At 41.6% G+C, this 18152-nt stretch overlaps 1 protein-coding gene and 1 long non-coding RNA gene across 6 annotated transcripts in view; one reads left to right on the forward strand and one right to left on the reverse strand.

The window, feature by feature from the left end:
• The window catches only part of PARP14 (poly(ADP-ribose) polymerase family member 14), a 39988-nt gene that overhangs the window by 14497 nt on the left and 7339 nt on the right, over nt 1-18152 (forward strand). For 2 of the 5 annotated variants that reach the window (XM_073894319.1, XM_073894316.1), the window contains exons 6-14: nt 603-2905; nt 4010-4246; nt 4768-4989; nt 7028-7106; nt 9533-9682; nt 9984-10046; nt 10376-10543; nt 14049-14255; nt 16756-17355. In XM_073894319.1, coding sequence (XP_073750420.1) covers nt 603-2905; nt 4010-4246; nt 4768-4989; nt 7028-7106; nt 9533-9682; nt 9984-10046; nt 10376-10543; nt 14049-14255; nt 16756-17355 — 4029 coding nt within the window. Of the gene's footprint in view, nt 1-602; nt 2906-4009; nt 4247-4767; nt 4990-7027; nt 7107-9532; nt 9683-9983; nt 10047-10375; nt 10544-14048; nt 14256-16755; nt 17356-17613; nt 17944-18152 lie in introns of those variants that run through there. The other 3 variants (XM_073894321.1, XM_073894323.1, XM_073894328.1) reach the window with 3 other exon arrangements.
• Nucleotides 8637-14052, reverse strand: LOC141373093 (uncharacterized). The gene is made up of 3 exons (XR_012378730.1): nt 13517-14052; nt 11911-12126; nt 8637-9096 (listed from the first exon to the last, which is right to left on the reverse strand). It is a non-coding gene; the product is annotated as an uncharacterized lncRNA (long non-coding RNA).

Here is an 18152-nt window from a genome sequence, read left to right on the forward strand (position 1 = left end):
AGGGACGATAATAATCATGTCTCTATCTCAAAGGGTTGCCGAGAAGCTTAAATAAATAAATATACGGAAAGCACTTAGAAAGGTGTCTGGCACATGGTCAGCTCTGATAATTACTATGATGCTCCTCCTCTTAGAGGTATTAACGGAATCTAAATCAGCTATGAAGCCTGAAACTGTGAGGCTGTACAAGAAGCAGCAAATAGCATGATTCTTACATGAGCTTTGCTTTGAGCACTGGAGTATTCTTTACACTGGGCAAACATTACCCCCATATTTGTAAACAAATTCTTATCTATTTGTTAACCTAGTGGTGATATAGAAGTGTTACCAGGAAACAGAAAATAGAATTTACTTAACAGAATTTCAACATAGAGTGATCTTGGTTGGAAAGTATTCCATTAAGCAATGGATAACTATGTAGGAGTAATAAAAATCAATTTACATCTGAGCACTTTGAGAGTAGAGCTGCTTTTTCATAGCATGTTATAACATCCAAGTTCTACAATCATTAGGATTTTTTTTCCCTAATAGAATAGTGTTTTTTTTTTTCACTTGAAACATACCACACTGGGGTTACTTTATTTTATTTCTTTCCTCTTAAGTGTTACACACCATCCTGACCAAGAAACTAAACCTCAATAACATGCCACTCTCTGTGTTTCCGTACTATTCCTCTTTGGGCACGGCCTTGTATGGAAAGGAGAAACCTCTGATCAAGCTTCCAGCACCATTCAGAGAATCATTAGCTCTTCCCTTATGGAAGTTCTTACAGAAAAAGAAGCATCTGATTGATGAGATAAATGACGAAGCGAGACATTGTCACTGTGATCTAATATGGTCCGAACTCAGTAGTGAAGTTACCATCAGACCTGCAACCACATTATTCTGTCTTGGTAGACTGAGAATCAGGAGCTGGAAGGAAGACGTTTCCACGGCATTCTCTAGCATCAGGTCTAAATATAAAGTTACCCCCTTTAAAGTGGATCCCATAGTGTGGGACACCATAAAAAAGAGTGTAGAAGACGACAGGATTTTGATTGAATTTGATACACTTACGGGGATTGTAACCTTAGTAGGGAAATCAGAGGATGTACAGAACATTGAGCCACAAATCAAGGAATTAATAGAAAGTACCACTCAAAAAATTAAAAGAGAAGAGCAAAGTCTAAAGGAAAAAGTGGCCGTTTCTCCAGGAAGGTATTCTCTTTTGTGTCACAGCGATGTCCTGGAGCGTCTCCGCACTGAGTGCCCAGAGATGGAGATTTGTTATGATGAAGTTTCTCAACATGTGTGCTTCAAAGGCCTCTACACAGATGTGTATAAAGCAAAGTGTGAAATACAGAAAAAGATGTACACCATGGTTCAAAAAAGCATCCAGCTTCCCCCTGAGATTTTCCAGTTTTTGCAAGAAGGAGACTGTATAGAATTCTCTAAGTCTCTTTTGATGGCACAGAAAATTCTTGCAGTTTATGAGCTGGAGGGTAAAAATGTTCTCTTAATCGGCTATTCCTCTGAAGTCCTATTAGATGCTGAAAAGCAAATGGTCAGTGCCTTAAGTTATAAGCGCATCAACATCGAGGACAGGGACATTCTTAATGGCAAGAAATGGAAAGGGCTCACCCACAGTTTGCATAAGAGACATAATTCCTCCTCAAAGACTGTAATAATCGATGAGTTAACTTCAAAAACCAAAGCTGAGGTCATCATCGCGGGCTGTGTGAGAGAAGTGAATGAATCCTATAGCTTGCTTTTGGACTTTGTGGAAAAACACATGAAAATAGAGAGATTGATTGAAATAGAGCCTCCCGTAATCATCGATTATTTAAGGATAGAAAAAAAACCATTCTGGCAAAAGATAAAGACGACGAATGTTCAGGTAACTTTCAATCTTGAGAATAAACAAAAAGGCATTTTACTAACTGGGCCAAGGGCCAAAGTCCTGGAGGGCGTGAGCATCATCAAGCAAGCCTTGGGTTCCGTCTGTATTGAAAGCATCCATATTGATAAGCCATTGGTCAGCCAGTTCTTCCAGGAGAAAGCACAGTATTATAAAAGAGAGGTCAAACGGTTATTTGGATGTTCCATTGACCTACAGGAGAATGGAGGGGAGAAGGAGGGAGGCGGCACGGATGGGCAGAAGTGCTTGTCGCAGGTAGAGCTGGCCCCCGGAGTCTCACTGAAGGTGCCGCAGAGCAACTTGTTGCAGGTAGAGCTGGCCCCCGGAGTCTCGCTGATGGTGCAGCAGGGCGACTTGACCCAGTTTCCTGTCGAGGTGGTGGTGAGCAGCACCAGTGAGGACCTGCAGCTCTGCAGCAGCCTGGCGGCGGCTCTTTCCAAAGCAGCCGGCCCTGAGCTCCAAGAGGACTGTAACCAGATAGTGAAGAAAATGGGCAAGATCCTCCCCGGCAGCGCCATCATCTCGAAAGCAGGCAAACTCCCATACCGCCACGTGGTCCATGCGGTGGGGCCCCGGTGGAAGGAGGACGAGAACCTGAAGTGCATGCTCCAGTTAAAGAAAGCTGTAGAAGAAAGTCTCCGTTTGGCTGAAACACACAGGTGCCGGTCCATAGCCATCCCGGCCATCAGTTCCGGAGCTGGTGGCTTTCCCTTAGCCCGGTGTGTGAGGACGATTGTTTTGGCTATCAAGAAGAACTTCCAGTTTAAGCAGGATGGACACACCTTGAAAGAGATTTACCTTGTGGATACAGCTGAGAAGACTGTCCAGGCCTTCGCAGAAACTGTGAAAACTGTATTTGAGAACTCCCTGCCTCCTACAGCTCCCAGGCCCAGTATACCGCAGACGGTCCAGCCCGTCTCGACCAACGTTCATGGACACAGTCAAATTCTGTTGTCCCAGGGAAACCTGAGGATCCTGCTGGTGAAAGGAGATGTGCAGAGCGCCACGGTGAGTGTCCCTTCTGTCCTTGCCTGCCGAACACCTGCCGCGGTGCTGCAACTCCAGCCAGCCTGTTGCCCAAGGCAGACTAGGACCCAGGGGAAGAATCCCATGCCCTCCCTCCGAGCCTCAGAAGTGGTTTCCTCAGAAGACTGGGCGGCTTTACTGAGGCATTTACCCACAGAGATTGGCCACTCTATTGTGGGAACTGCAAGTGTACTCAGATCACGGGGTTTCCAGTAAATGCAAAAACGCACAGTACTCTCTTACGTTTATACATGTATACTTTTTCAGTGCCTTTATACCCGTCACATTTTGGCAAATCTAAGGTTAATTTCCCGTCAAATTTGCTGAGGGCAGATACAGACAAATTAGAGCATTTGATGTGGGCAGAGGATGGGAATCTTGTCAATGGTGCCGAACCAGGGTGAACTACACTCCTCCTCGGTGACCCAGGCAGGGCAGCCTTGAATAATCACTTGGTCACATTTCTTCTCCTCTCTTCTCTTGGTGTCTTAATTGAGCCCGATTTAGAAAAGCTCTGTCGGATCCAAGCAGTCTGCTCACAGCTCAGACCTACCTGGTGGCTAGGTCGTTAAGCATCTGCCTTCGGCTCAGGTCATGATCCCAGCGTCCTGGGATCGAGCCCTGCATCGGGCTCCCTGCTCAGCGGGAAGCCTGCTTCTCTCTCTCCCTCTCCCCCTGTTTGTGTTCCCTCCCTTGCTGTGTCTCTCTCTCTGTCAAATAAACAAAAAATCTTTAAAAAAAAAACCCAAAACCCTACCCAGTATATGTTCCCACTGGTCCCCTCCCAAATGACTGCCCCGCCTCCCTCTCCCTGCTGCCCTGATTCCTATTTCCCAGACCCCACAAGCCATGCCTCTGCACTCCTTCAGAGACCGTATACTATCTACATCTTGCTTTATATCTCCGTTGTTCTGGAGTGTTATTTAAATAAGTATCTAGTAACCCTTTGCCTTGGGTGGCATTTCAATCTCTGAAATTAATCATCATCGTTTCTCCCCTATAGTGCGAAACCCAGGGGCTCAAATACAGTGATCCTTGATGAATGCTCTTTGTTAGTATCTGAAACAAATTGGTTTTGTCTTCAAGGCTGATGTTCTTGTCAACTCCATTCCCGCGAATCTCCAGCTTAATAAAGGGCTCCTTTCTCAGGCCCTCTTGGCGAAAGCTGGGCCAAAGCTCCAGGAGGAATTGGACAGAGTCGGCCAAGCGAAGGCTGTTGGCATGGGTACAGTTCTCCAAACCAGTGGACACGGTCTACACTGCCACCATGTGCTTCACGTAGTGGCTCCAGGCTGGAGAGATGGCTGCACATCTTCCTACAAGGTGGGGCCAAGTTTGAGGTTCTCTGGGAAATTGGGTCGCCTTTGGGACTCTCCTCTCCGTACAATGTAGATTGGCCTCTGTCTGTCATGTTATCAGTGGGTTCTATCACGATGGCCATTTCTTTCAGTTGTAGCTGACTTCGCCTGAAGACTAGTTAATAATATAAACTGATTACAGTGCTCAATCATCATTGGGGCTCGGGGAAGAGTTATGGAAGGTGACACATCTTTAGTGAGGACAGCAAGGTGAGGACATGAAGAATGGAGGAGAATGAGGGATTAGAACAGGAGTTGCTTTGCTTCTTTCCTTCCTTGCCGAATGAGTTTGAATCTCTTTAGAGGGTCTCTGATGTTCCCTTTTCCTTGTCTACTCCTGTGCTTTTCTTTCCTTTTTTGACTGCCCTTCACCTCTTTTTAAAGGAGAGTAGACAGAGATGACATAAAGTTGCTAAATTCTTGTCCTTTTTGTTGTAACTCCCATTTCTAGGAAAGATGCATAAAGATGTGCTTTGTGCTTTTCAGATCATGAGAGACATTATCAGAAAATGTCTGGAAATCACCGAGAACTTGTTCTTAAGATCAATTGCATTTCCAGCAATAGGAACAGGAAATTTGAGGTTTCCTAAAACCGTTTTTGCTGAATTAATAACTTCAGAAGTGTTAAACTTTAGTAGCAAGATTCAACTGACAGCTTTACAAGAGGTTCAATTTCTGCTGCACCCGAGTGATCATGAAAATATTCAGGTACAGTCTCACTCATTTCTGGTTATTTTGGCAGCTGAGCCCTAATGTCTTCAGATGTCGTCTTGGTTGGTCTGTTAGATTGTTTTTTCCATGTATTTCCTGCACTGCAAAGCAAAGGAGTGGTGTAGACCACTTGTAGCACAGCAAATGTCAAGCAAATTTATGGATATAGAAAAAAATTTAACTTCTTATTAAGGAGAATTCCAAACATAAATAAAAGTACACAAAATGGTATAATGAGCTCCCTTGTACCCATCACTCATCTTCACAATTATCAATGCATGGCCAGTATGTTTCATCTCTATCTCCATTTATTTCCCTCCTTCCTATATTATTTCCAAGCAAATCCTAGACATACTTTACCCATAAAAAATTCAGTATTTATTTTAAGCAATAGGATTCTTTTTAAAAAGTAACATTACCACAATACTATTTCACACTTAAAATAAATTGAAAATCATTCCCTTATTTCCTCAATTATCAAGTCAATGGTCAGATTTCCAGTTGTCTCATAAATGCCTTATTTTGTTTTGTCTTTTGGTTTTTTTTTTAGATTTATTTATTTATTTGAGAGAGAGAGAGTGCGCATGTGTGCAAGTGCCAGGGGGGAGGGGCAGAGGGAGAGGGAGAAAGAGAATCTCAGGCAGACTCCCCAACCCTGTGGGCCGGGCCCGATCCCATGACTCTGAGGTCACAACCCAAACAGAAACCAAGAGCCTGACACTCAACTGACCAAGCCACCCAGGTGCCCCTGCCTTATTTTGTGGTTAGAATGAACTCAGCACATCCCCATGGGAGTAGGAGAGTGGGGACTAGAAATACCAGAACCATCTTCGGTTGTAGAGAGTCCATCAACCAGCTGTCCACCTTTACACACACAGCCTGCCCGCCTGCCTGCCCGCCCCTGGAGTCCTGTGAGCCTGGGATCCTGGCTCTGTAGTCTCCCCACTTCCCCTTCCCATTACTGGACCAATCTTTTAGCAGAGAAGTTACTTATTTTTTCTCCCCCCAAAAATCTCTCTTGCTTGTTTAAAAGGAGAAAGAAAGTGATGATTTGAGGGTGTCACTACCAGGCAAAGAAATGGAATTCACAGGTTCATTAACCCTAGAATACCTCTGGCTCCAGAGAGGACTACTCCCCTAGCGATTCCTCTCCTGGAACAAGTAAGAAGTTAAAAAATGTAAGTGGGCTGGGGCGCCTGGGTGGCTCAGTTGTTTTAAGCATCTGCCTTTGGCTCAGGTTGTGATCACAGGGTCCTGGGATCCAGCTCCGCATCGGGCTCCCTGCTCCGCGGGAAGCCTGCTTCTCCCTCTCCCACTCCCCCTGCTGGTGTTCCCTCTCTCGCTGTTGTCTCTGTCAAATAAATAAATAAAATTAAAAAAAAAAAAAAAGAAAGTGGTTGCTGTCTATGTGATTATCTTTCTCTTACCACTGTGTTTTTTTAACAACCAGCAAGAAACTTGCCCTTACTGATTATGGAAATAATACATATTCATTGTAGGAACTTTGAACCATACAAAATGCATACATTCTTTTAGTTGTATTTCATTGTAGTCTTCTTTTATACATGTGTACCTTTAGAAGTGGGATTATATAATGCAATATAATATCATTATTTTTTCATTTAATAGTATAAAAAAGAGAATTTCCCTATTCCACAAACTATTTTTTGAAAATGAGATTTTTAATGGCTGTTAAATATGCCAACACATGGATATACCAAAATTTATTTAACCATTTCCTTGTTGGATTTTTAAACTGTTTTATTTCTTCTCTGTTATAAATAGCATGTAATGAATATGCTTGTATTTATAACTTCCTTCACATATTTAATAGTTTTCCTAGAATGCAAAAACAGAATTTGCAAAAACAGAATTATATGTATTATTTTCATAATTTCAAAATCTATAATGAAAATAACACTTTGAGAGTTGTTCTCTCCTAAGTATGTGTGCATGCAAGATCAAAAGCCCTGATGAATCAAATTTATTCATCTATGGAGGATTGTAGTGGTCAAAACTGTCTTTGTATTTCCAGGCATTTTCAGATGAATTTGCCAGAAGAACTAATGGAAGTTTCGTCAGTGACAAAATTCCCAAGGCTGAAGATGCACAAGGTCCAGTAAAGCTATGAGATGAGAAATTATTTCTAGTTGCTAAATAACTATTCAGTGAAAGACGGTAGTGATGATTTTTATGAAAGAATCAGTTAGTGATAAAGAAGATATTAAATTATATCCCATACCCCTGAGCATGTAAGACATTGGCTGTGCTTATGTGGTCTGATGTGAAAGAGTAGGCAGGCTAAATTATATAATCTATACAGTGGGTTTGTGGGTAGTGATTTGGCTACTAATTTCTAAGGATGATGTGACATGTGTTTTCAGAAACAGATAAATTTAAAGAGACAATACCAACCAAATGCTTCTCCTGTGTCAAATCTGCTGTTGCTACATTTGAGTTTATCCAAACTCCTGTTTATAGAGTTTGCTGAGACTTCTTGAATCTGAATGTGTATGTTTTCCATCAAAGTTGGGGATTTTTCAGTTATTCTTTGATTAGTTTACCTCACTGGTCTCTCTCTAGTGCCCCAATAACATGAATGTGAAGTGTTTTGATAGCATGCCACGGGTCCCTGGGATCTCTTTTTCTTTCTCTTTTTTTAATCTCTTTTCTCTCTGTTCATCACACTGGATAATTTCTATTGACCCACCTCCAAGTTCATGGACTCTTTTCTCTGTCCACTGCCCAGCCAGTGAATTTTTTTTACTTCAGATACCGTATTTTTAAACTCTAAAATGTCCATTTGGTTCGTTCTTCCTTTCTTTCTTTCTTTCTTTCTTTCTTTCTTTCTTTTTCTTTCTTTCTTCTTTCTTTCTTTCTTTCTTTCTTTCTTTCTTTCTTTCTTTCTTTCTTTCTTTCTTTCTTTCTTTCTTTCTTTTTTTTGGAGTTTATAAACTATGAACTGCAGGGCCTCCTATTTTTCCATTCACTCCAAGTCACTTTCAGGCACTCAACTGTTTTTACTTTGACCTCAGGGAGCATGGTTATAGCAGATGCTTTAGAGTCTTTGTCAGGTAATTCCAACATCTGGATCACCTTGAGATTAGTATCTGTAATTGGTTGTCTTGATCCTTGAGAACTGGTCACTTTTTCCTGGTTCTTTATAGGACAAACCATTTTGGATTATAGACTGGGCATTTTAAGTATTATGTTGTGAAACTTGGGTCCTATTAAAATCTTCTGGAAAATGGTGATTGTTTTGTTTGTTTTAGCAAGTAGTCAGTTAAGTTCATTCTAAGCGCTCTATCTCACCTTCTGTGTGGGCAGCAGTTCCAATGTTAATTTAGTTCTCAAGGCCTTTGCTATGCAGCTTGGGTCTGTCCCCACACATGCAGCTACAGCTCTGTATTCATACACAGAATAGGGGTACCTTCTCCAGCTCTCACCTGTCTGGGACTCCTACACTCTCTGGCAGGCTAATTTTCTAGGTCCTCTGGCCAGAAAGACAGGTTTCTCCGGGAGCTTAAGACGCCTGTTCAGCTGCCTCATAATTTTGCATGGTAAGGGTTACCCTTGTGGGCAAAGTGGAGAGACAAAGAGGGAGAGAGAGAGAGCCCATACACACACATACAGCTTTTTTTTTAAGATTTTTTTTTTTTTTTAACTCTGAGAGAGACAGAGAGGGAGAGAGAGAATCTCAAGCAGACTGCCTGCTGAGCGTGGAGCCCTACGTGGGGCTTGATCTGGCCACCCAGAGATCATCACCTGAGCCAAAATCAAGAGTCAGAGACCCAACCGACTGAGCCACCCAGGTGCCCCCACATATATGCTTTTCAAACCACAAGGGCCCCTTCTCTTCATTCTTCTGGACAGAAAGGCAGAATGTCTCTCAGAGTTTTGGCTCCCTGTGGGGCCACTGTGGAGCTCTGCAACTGGGCTCATCTCGAGGCAAGGCCTGAATTAGGAAAAGGAAAAATATGGACAGTCATGAGGATTCCTTCCAATACTCTTCAGTTCACAGGGACCCTTTTTTCTAATCCTCTGGCTGCAAAGATAGGGATTCTCGTTACACAGTTCTGCAACGGGGGCCACCTTGGGCCAGTGCTGAGAGAGAAAGAGGGAAAATTTTAAGACAAAATAAAATGGGAAACTCTCCCTCCCCCTTACAGGTGACTTCTTCAAGTTTTGACTCCCTCCCCCAGCCTACCTGCTGTTTACTTTTCAGGTCTCAGTTAGTGGCTTTTGTATTTATCCTGCATTTTTAGTTGTGACTCGTGAGTGAGATAGGTGTGTGGGGGCCTGACATCGCCGTGGCCAGCTGCAGAAGTCCACGCTTGATATATATTATATTTTGTAATCCTTTCTCCGAAACTGACCATCACTGGGGCTCAGAGTCAGGGCTGGTTAAGGGCTGGAGATCACAGGGCGGGGGAAGAAGGCGGGGGAAGAAGTATGAAAGGAATGCATCTGGGGAGTGTGAGATCTAAGTTGTTCTTGCTGTGGCCGACTTGGTTAGGGACTCCATTTCTTTTCTTCTCAGGTTTCCATGAGGCTGCGTCTAGCCCTAATGTAGACGTGCGTGAAATGAAAATTGGTCCCATCATCTTCCAGGTGGCCTTTGGAGATATCACCAAAGAAAAGGCTGATGTGATTGTAAATTCAACATCAAAAGCATTTAATCTCAAAGCAGGTACTTGTAGGATTTGAGTAGTGTGATAGTCAACTGTCCTATAGTTGCTAGAGCCTAACTGGTTTCTACAACTTTGGCTTATTGGTATTACTAATTTTAAAGTTATTTTGACATGGTTTCTAATAATTGGTAACAGATAATTTATAAATTTTTCTTCTTTCTTATCAGAAATACCCAGGTTCTAGGATTCCTTTGATGATTAGGAAAGCTTTTTAGATAATGAGGCAATCATTCTGATCCAGATGTACTATTCTGATTTTTTTCAATTCATGTTTGTAACCCTCTTGCTTTTCTCCCGTAGGGGTGTCCAAAGCAATTCTAGAATGTGCTGGACAAAATGTGGAAATGGCATGTTCTCGCCTAGGTAAGACACAATACTATTTTTTTTGGTTCAAAATTATAAGTAGAAGGCTGAATATGGGAGGTTTGGGAGAGGCGGGGGAGAGTCTTGGGATTGGGGAGACAACATATTAATCTTAAAATCATACGTTTGACCAAAGAATTCTAATTAGAGACAATTAGAAGTGAAAAGTAATCTCACTTAAAAAGAGAAGAAAGATTCCTCAAAAACTGTATTTTAGGAGTCTTTTCACATAAAATGCTTTATATGCCAAAGCAAACATTTTGCTTTCTAAACAATCAAAGAATGGATTCAGTATCTAATTTTGCATCTCTCTGTCTTGTGTTTCCCAGCTCAAAAGGGCAACAGTGATTATATAGTTACTGAAGGTGGATTATTGAGGTGCAAGAATATTGTTCACATCATTGGCGGAAATGATGTCAAGAAATCGGTCTCCCTTGTTTTGCAAGAGTGTGAAAAACGGAATTACTCGTCAATTTGCCTCCCAGCCATTGGGACAGGTTTGTAACCTCTGGCTGTCAAGGCGTCCCCCTTTCCTTCGCTCTGGTGCTGACTGTTAATATAGTCAATGCAGAGTCTGAGTCAAGGTGGCTCCTCATCCCAAGGCAGCTCCAAAGGGAGTAAGCAAAGACTGTGGGGTGGTTTAAGTAAGAGGAAAAAATGAAGAAAACTGAAGATAGTGTTGAATATTAGAGCGACATCTGCTCTGTACTATGGGAGAGAAGAGAGAGGAAGGGCAGGAAGAGAAAGAAAGCCCATCATCTCTCCTTCCCTCCTCGTTCCTCTGTTTCTTTTTTTTCCTGTCCCCTACATTATTTAGTCTTGAACTCCCTCCCCCATCCCTTCTGCATGGAGAATCTCAGCGCATGGGCTTGTACCTCCCAGGAGCTGACTCGGATGGGGAGGAGTATTCCTGGCCTTGTCACACCTCTTGCACAGCTGGCCCTATGAGTTGGCCTTAGGACATGTCTGCACAGAAGCCTCCCAGTCACCAGAGCCTAATGGATTCTGGTTCTAATGGGTCAGAAATTCAACTCCAACCTTCTTCTTTTCAGCCTACTTGCCTTTTTTGTTTTCCTCAAACTACATAATAGTTGTGTAAGTCTTCATATATAAGGATGGTGCTTTGGGTTTATCATTAGTAAGGTGATGCTCTTTCAGCTCTTTCCCCAGGAATCTGAGTCTTGGGTGCTGATGAGGAATTTCTGCTTGGTTTCCCTTCAGAGAGTTGGTCAGGGGAGCAAATACTCTCAGACTTGAAGTGGAATGTAGCTGGCTGGTCCCAGAGAGAGAGCACTCAGCACTGGATTGGTGATTCCAGTGCGCAGGAATCTGTTTGAGTGTCTCACACTTGCATTCCAGGCCCTCCAAAAGTACACTTAACCGGCCTTGTCACTTCCTGAGCCTTCTTCTAGTCCTCTGTTATTTTAATTTCTGTAATTCTCTACCATTCCTCTTAATGTTCCCACATGGAATGCTACATCTACCTTATTACTTTTCTATTTCTGAAAGTATAATTTATAGTCCCTTTATGTTTTCATTTCCCTTGTGGTATTATCCAATTTGGCAGTTTAGCCAACATGTCTGTCTGCCAGTTTGTCTGTCTGTCTCTCTCTCTCTTTCTCTATCTCTATCTTTAATGGACACCCACTAATGACTCACCAGTCTCTGTCTCCATTGATTTTTTTTCTGAGCCCTGGTCTTGTGTTTCTACATAAACTTTATCTGGCCCAAGAAATCAGACAACCCAAGGGTGACACAGACCTTCCCAAGAAAAAACAAGGAAACGAGGCAGTTTTTGTTTTGCATGAATACATATACATGATTATTTCTGGGTTACTGCAAACCTGTTATTTCTTCCACTGACCTGGTTGCATTGCTGGTCTGCACAAATAAGTCAGGATTACAGATTCTCCTTGTTTGTCATCTTTACTAATCTGTATCACCACTTGAGCTGGTCCTTAGGCTAACGGACGGGGGAACTTTCTCCTTTAGCGGTGTTTGTGAGTTGACTTGGCACTGCGACTGGGACGGCTTCTGGCAGTCAAAGAAGCCCTCTCCCTGGCTCCTTACAGACACCTGCCTGGTGGGAGAGGGTGGGTGGTCAGTGATACTTGCAAGCACTCCAAGTTCAAAGCAGACTATGAACTCCAATTCATTGTCTTCTCCCCCAGACTTGCCCTTCCTCTTATATCCTTGATCATGTTAAAAGCATCATTTTCTACCTAGAATCCTTGACACTACCCCCTTGATCACTCCTATGTTCATTAGCTTATTAACTAATTTGATTAAATATTTCCCAAGTGCCTGCCATGTGCCAGGCACTGTGCTTAGGCACTGGGGACAGAAAGATGACCGAGAAAAGGGTCTAGTCACCAGGTAGCACCTAGCCTCTACTGTGAGAGACAGACATGTAAACCACTGCAGTACAGCACGACTCAGGGTTGCACAGCAAGGTGTGTGGGTGGCAAAAAAGGGGGAACAAAGGGTCAAAGATAAACCCAGTTGGCCACTGACTTCAGGTCCTGCTGACTTCACTTCCCAACTATCTTCTCAGTCCCTGTACTTGACTCTTCATTCTGGCCTCTTCTCTTTGTTCGGCTCTTGTCTTTTGCCTAAACTTTTATTATAGCTTCCTATCTAGACCTGGGCTCCCTGCCCCAGTGCCTCCTCCACATATCCCACCCCCTGAATTTATCTCAAAAAAAAAAAAATCTCAAAAACAGATCTTTTCCCCTGAACACACCAGGCTGAACATATCACGCCCCTGTTACATAGTTCTGTCTGGCATAGCCTTTTCCACAGTTTCTCATACTTCACCTGTTGACATTCCTCTTCATGCCCATATATCACATACTTTGTGTTCTAAGTAACTAGATGAGAGCTAGCTCATGATGGGACATAGTAAATGTTGAGAGTGAATGAATGTATCTGAACTCTCCCATTTAAATTCTTCCAAAAATCATGAGATAATCATAGCTTTGCAAAGGAGACTTTCTCACTTTTCCTGATCATCTAATCCAGAAAACTGAAGAAACCCTCTTGTTCAGTTTTGTCTACATTCTCACAAGTGTCTACATAGCCAGGCCAAAGTGGTCTACTCTCATTTCTGCAGTAATGGTGGACACCATCAACAGGAAAAATCCAAGTGGGCTGTTAGTCTCTCACACCAGGTTGGCCAGGGGACTTTTACATTGCTCCCCATTGTGATTTGCTAGCTGCCATTTATTTGTATGTGATTGCTTCCATGGCTTTTCATGGGACTTTCCAAGGGACTTTTCATGATCTCACCTAGGCAGTAGGCTTGAGAAACAAGATATGGAACATGGTGAGAAAAGAAAAAGACTTGCTCTGGTGGCCACCTTGAACCCAGCAAATCAGCTAAAATCTCACTGAGTGTGCTAGAAAAGACTTCCTAGAGGCTTAGGGATAACTGGTGTGCAAAGAATTATAGATTATAATGGATAACTTACAACTCCAAGTGTCTTACAAAATCAGCTTAGCTTGAATCAGGTCCCCAAAGACATCTGGAAGAATAAAGATACATACACCTAGTTAGGTGACTATGAACAACAACAACAAAAAACTATTGTTCTTTTTAAAGAGCTTGAGATTTCAACATATATTAGCATCTTTTGCTTTTTATGGGCCTTTTGAGGACACGAATGAGCCAAAAAAAGGTTAATTGTGCTTTGTAACACAGAGGAACACAGTGAGCTAGGGTCAACTTGACAGAGGAGATACAAACATCAGATGTCAAAAGTTAGATTTCCTGGGTCCTTTGTTCATTGTTGGGTTATTGACTTCCTGACATCCTGGAATAGCAGCTCCCTGGTGCATCAAGGAGCTCAAAAGTGTTTGCTCGTGCATTGCTAGAAAAGCCCATGATGATGAAAGAGTGGGCAGTGGGCATTCGTTCTGTGAGGACTGGAATCCCCAAATTATTTCTCAGCCTTCCCAGTTGGGTCTCCCCCCACCCCTGGTTTTTATTATCTGCCTTTCCAGGAAATGCCCAAAAAGACCCAGGTATGGTTGCTGATGCCATAATTGAGGCCATCGAAGACTTTATCCAGAAAGGAATGCTCCAGTCTGTGAAAAAAGTTAAAGTTGTTATCTTTCTGCCTCATCTACTGGACATGTTTTGTGACAGCATGGAAAAAAGAGAAGCATCTCTGGCTTCTCCCCAGCCATCTCTGAAGTCTAAATTGACACGTGAGTTGACCATTTTTATGAAATGCGTGTTCCTAATATTGATGTCACGTGAGAAATAGCTAATCTTTAACAAACTGTCAGAAAGAGAAATTAAGAAAACAGTCCCATTTACAATTGTATCAAAAAGAATGAAATACCTAGGAATAAATTTAACCAAGAAGGTAAAAGACCTGTACTCTGAAAACTATGAGACACTAATAAAAGAAATCGAAGATGACACAAATGGAAAAATATACTATGCTTATGGGTTGGAAGAATTAATACTGTTAAAATGCCCATGCTACCCAAAGCAATCTACAGATTCAGTGCAATCCCTATCACAATTCCGATGGCATTTTTCACAGAAATAGAACAAAGAATCTTAAATTTGTATGGACCCACAAAAGACACCTGATAACCAACGCAATCTTGAGAAAGAAGAACAAAGCTAGAGGCATCACATTCCTGATTTCAAACTACATTACAAAGCTATAGTAATCAAAACAGTATGATATTGGCATAAAAACAAATAGCTTATTGGGACAGAATAGAGAGCCTAGAAATAAATCCATGAATATACAGATCTTTCTTCACTTACAATGGGGTTACATCCTGATAAACCTACTGTAAGTTGAAAATTTCATAAGTCAGAAATGCATTTAACATATCTAACCTACTGAACATCATAGTTTAGCCTAGCCTACCTTAAATATGCTCACAACACATTAGCCTACAGTTGGATGAACTCATCTAACACAAAGCTATTTTATAATAAAGTGTGGAATATCTCATGTACTTTATTGAATACTGTAATAAAAGTAAAAACAGAATGGCTTTGTGCGTACAGAATAGCTATAAGTATATTGGTTGTTTATCCTCATGATTGCCTGGCTGACTGGGATTTGCAGCTTGCTGCCACTGTCCAGCATCACAGGACAGTATGGCACCATATTTACTAGCTCAGGAAAAGATCTAAATTCAAAATTCAAAGTATTCTACTGAATGTGTATCATTTTCATACTATCATAAAGACGAAAAATCTTAAGTTGAACCACTGTAAGTTAGGGACCATCTGTGTGATCAATTAATTTACAACAAAGGAGCCAAGAATATACAGTGGGGAAAGGATAGTCTCTTCAATAAATAGTGTTTGGATGCTCGCTTCAGCAGCACATATACTGAAATAAATAGAGCTGGGAAAACTGGACAGCCACATGCAAAAGAATGAAACAGGATTACTATCCTACACCATACACAAAAATCCACTCAAAATAGATTAAAAATCTGAAACCATAACACTTCTAGAAGAAAACATGGGGAATAAGCTCCTAGACACCAGTTGTGGCAATGATTTTTGTTTGTTTGTTTTGACACCAAAGCACAAAGAGCAAAAGCAAAATAAACACATGGGACTACCTCAAACGAAAAAAGCTCTTGCATGGCAAAGAAAACCATCAACAAAATGAAAAGGCAACCTATGGGATGGGAGAAAATACTTGTAACTAATATATATGATGGGGGTAATCAACAAAGGGGTTAATATATGAAGATCTCATACAACTCAATAGGAGAAAACAAATAATCTGATTTAAAAATGGGCAGAGGATCTGAACAGACATTTTTCTAAGGAAGACATTTACAGATGGCCAACAGGCACATAAAAAGGTACTCAACATCACTAATCATTGGGGAAATGCAAATCAAAACCATAAAGAGATATCACCTCACCTGACAGAATGGCTATTATCAAAAAGACAAGAAATAAGTGTTGGTGAGGATGTGTAGAAAAGGAACCCTTGTGCACTGTTGGTGGGAACATAAACTGGTGCAGCCACTGTTGAAAACAGTATGGAGGTTCCTCAAAAAATTAGAAATAGAACTACCATACGATCCAGAAATTCCATTTCTGGGTATTTATTTTTAGGTAACAATAAAAGAAACTATCTCAAAAAAGATATCTGCACCCCCATATTCATTGCAATAGTATTTATAAAACCAAGGCATGGAAAAACCTAAGTGTCCACCAACAAATGAATGGATAAAGAAAATATGGTGTGTGTATATATATATATGTATATATATATACATATATATATATAAACACACACACAGAGATACGTAACACGTATGTGTGTATTACACACACGCGATGGAATATCACTCAGCCATAAAAAAGAAGGGAATCCAGCCATTTGTGATAACATGGATGGACCTAGAGGGTATTATGCTAAGTGAAATAAGACAGAGAAAGACAAATACTGTATGATCTCACTTATATGTGGAATCTTAAAAAACAAACTCATAGACACAGAGAACAGATTGGTGGTTGCCAGAGGCAGCAGAGGGTAGGGTGGGAGATGAGCATGGGTGAAATGTGTGAAGGGGGTCAAAAGGTACAAACTTCCAGTTATAAGATAAATAAGTCCTAGAGATGTAATATATAGCATGGTGACAAAAAGAGAGAGAGAGGGAGGGAGAGAAAGAAATAGTTAATCTTCCTTTCTTTTCTTTTTTTTTTTAGCATCTGTGGGCTCCCCAAGTCAATCTCCACAAAAGCAGAATCCTTTGGTTTTGAAAAAGAAAACAGAATCAGCAAGTTTTCAGGTGTGTGGTGAAAGTGTAAAATGTATAGAAAACGTTGTCTCCTGGATACAGGATCTGATTACAAAGGAACTGTGCCCTTACACCAATGAAGATGAGTGTATCAAAGATTTTAATGAAAAAGAATATCAGAAATTGAATGAGCTGCAGGAGAACTTAAATATTGCCATTTGCTTGGACTGTAGAAGACCTTTGATTGAGGTTTTTGGAATTGGCAAAGATTTGACACAGGCTAGAAATGCAATTGAGGAAATGATCAAGGGAATGAGATTGGCCAAAGAACAGAAATCCCAGGCAGAGTTTATCAGTGAATTTATAGAATGGCAATATTACAAAAATAGTACTTTTCATAGTTTTGACAAAATAACCAATCTGCAATTGGAGAATGCAAGGAAGGCAAAGAAAAGGCGAATTGTTGTCAAAATTAATCATCAGAGCTACACAGTGGACCTGACCACACACACTGCTACAGATGCAAAAGGACAGAGTTTACCTGTTCAGCGCCTCATGAAATCTGAAGGTGAGTCAGATTGTATGCTTTTATCCATTATTTTACACCTCCTTTGGACTTAACACTATTTTGTACATACATCAAAATTGTATTCACGTAGATAAAATTGAAGCAACTCTTATGGAATGAAATAGAACACTTGGTCTCTAAGCTTAAGGAGCTTACATTATGGCTGGGGAAATGTAGCATGGGTGCACTCAGCAGCCTGAGGATGACCTTCTTAATGGCGACCAGACCCAAACCTTGCATTTGTTCCCATCTCTACAGTTTACATGCTTCCCAGAGCCAGTTTTGCTGTGGAGGTAATGGCTGCTTCCATCAGGAGAGGGAAAGCCATGGGCTTTAAAGAAAAGTGGCCCAAGGTTTTCTAGAACAAAAGAAGACAGCCTGGTCAGAGTGGGCACTCTGTGTCCGTGACTGATAACCCAGGGAGGACTGGGAGCCTGTAGGATCTCCTCCCAGAATTTACTTCCTCTCCTGCTCTGAAAAGGTTTCCTTAATGCACGCATCAGGAAGCAGCCTTCAAATTCTCTGACTGGATCTATTACCCATGAAGGGAATGCTGGTGCTGTGTAGATAGCTATTCCTGCTTTTGAACCACACAGGTCCTCCATGGAGACTGGTAAGTTGGCTTCTGGTACATTATCTTCATCTCTTGTGAGATCCGTGTGAGTGAGTTCTTCAGACTCTGAGCAACCCTAGGGAAATGACAGATCAATTATAATATTCTGTTTAGCAGAAGGGAAAACAGAGGTGACACAACTACCTGCTAAAGAGCCAAACCTGCTGCCCCCCAACTCTTAACG

This window comes from Callorhinus ursinus, unplaced genomic scaffold (assembly GCF_003265705.2).
Source record: "Callorhinus ursinus isolate GAN/ISIS: 27379988/994484 unplaced genomic scaffold, GSC_fseal_2.0 scaffold1, whole genome shotgun sequence".
Classification (NCBI taxonomy): domain Eukaryota; kingdom Metazoa; phylum Chordata; class Mammalia; order Carnivora; family Otariidae; genus Callorhinus; species Callorhinus ursinus.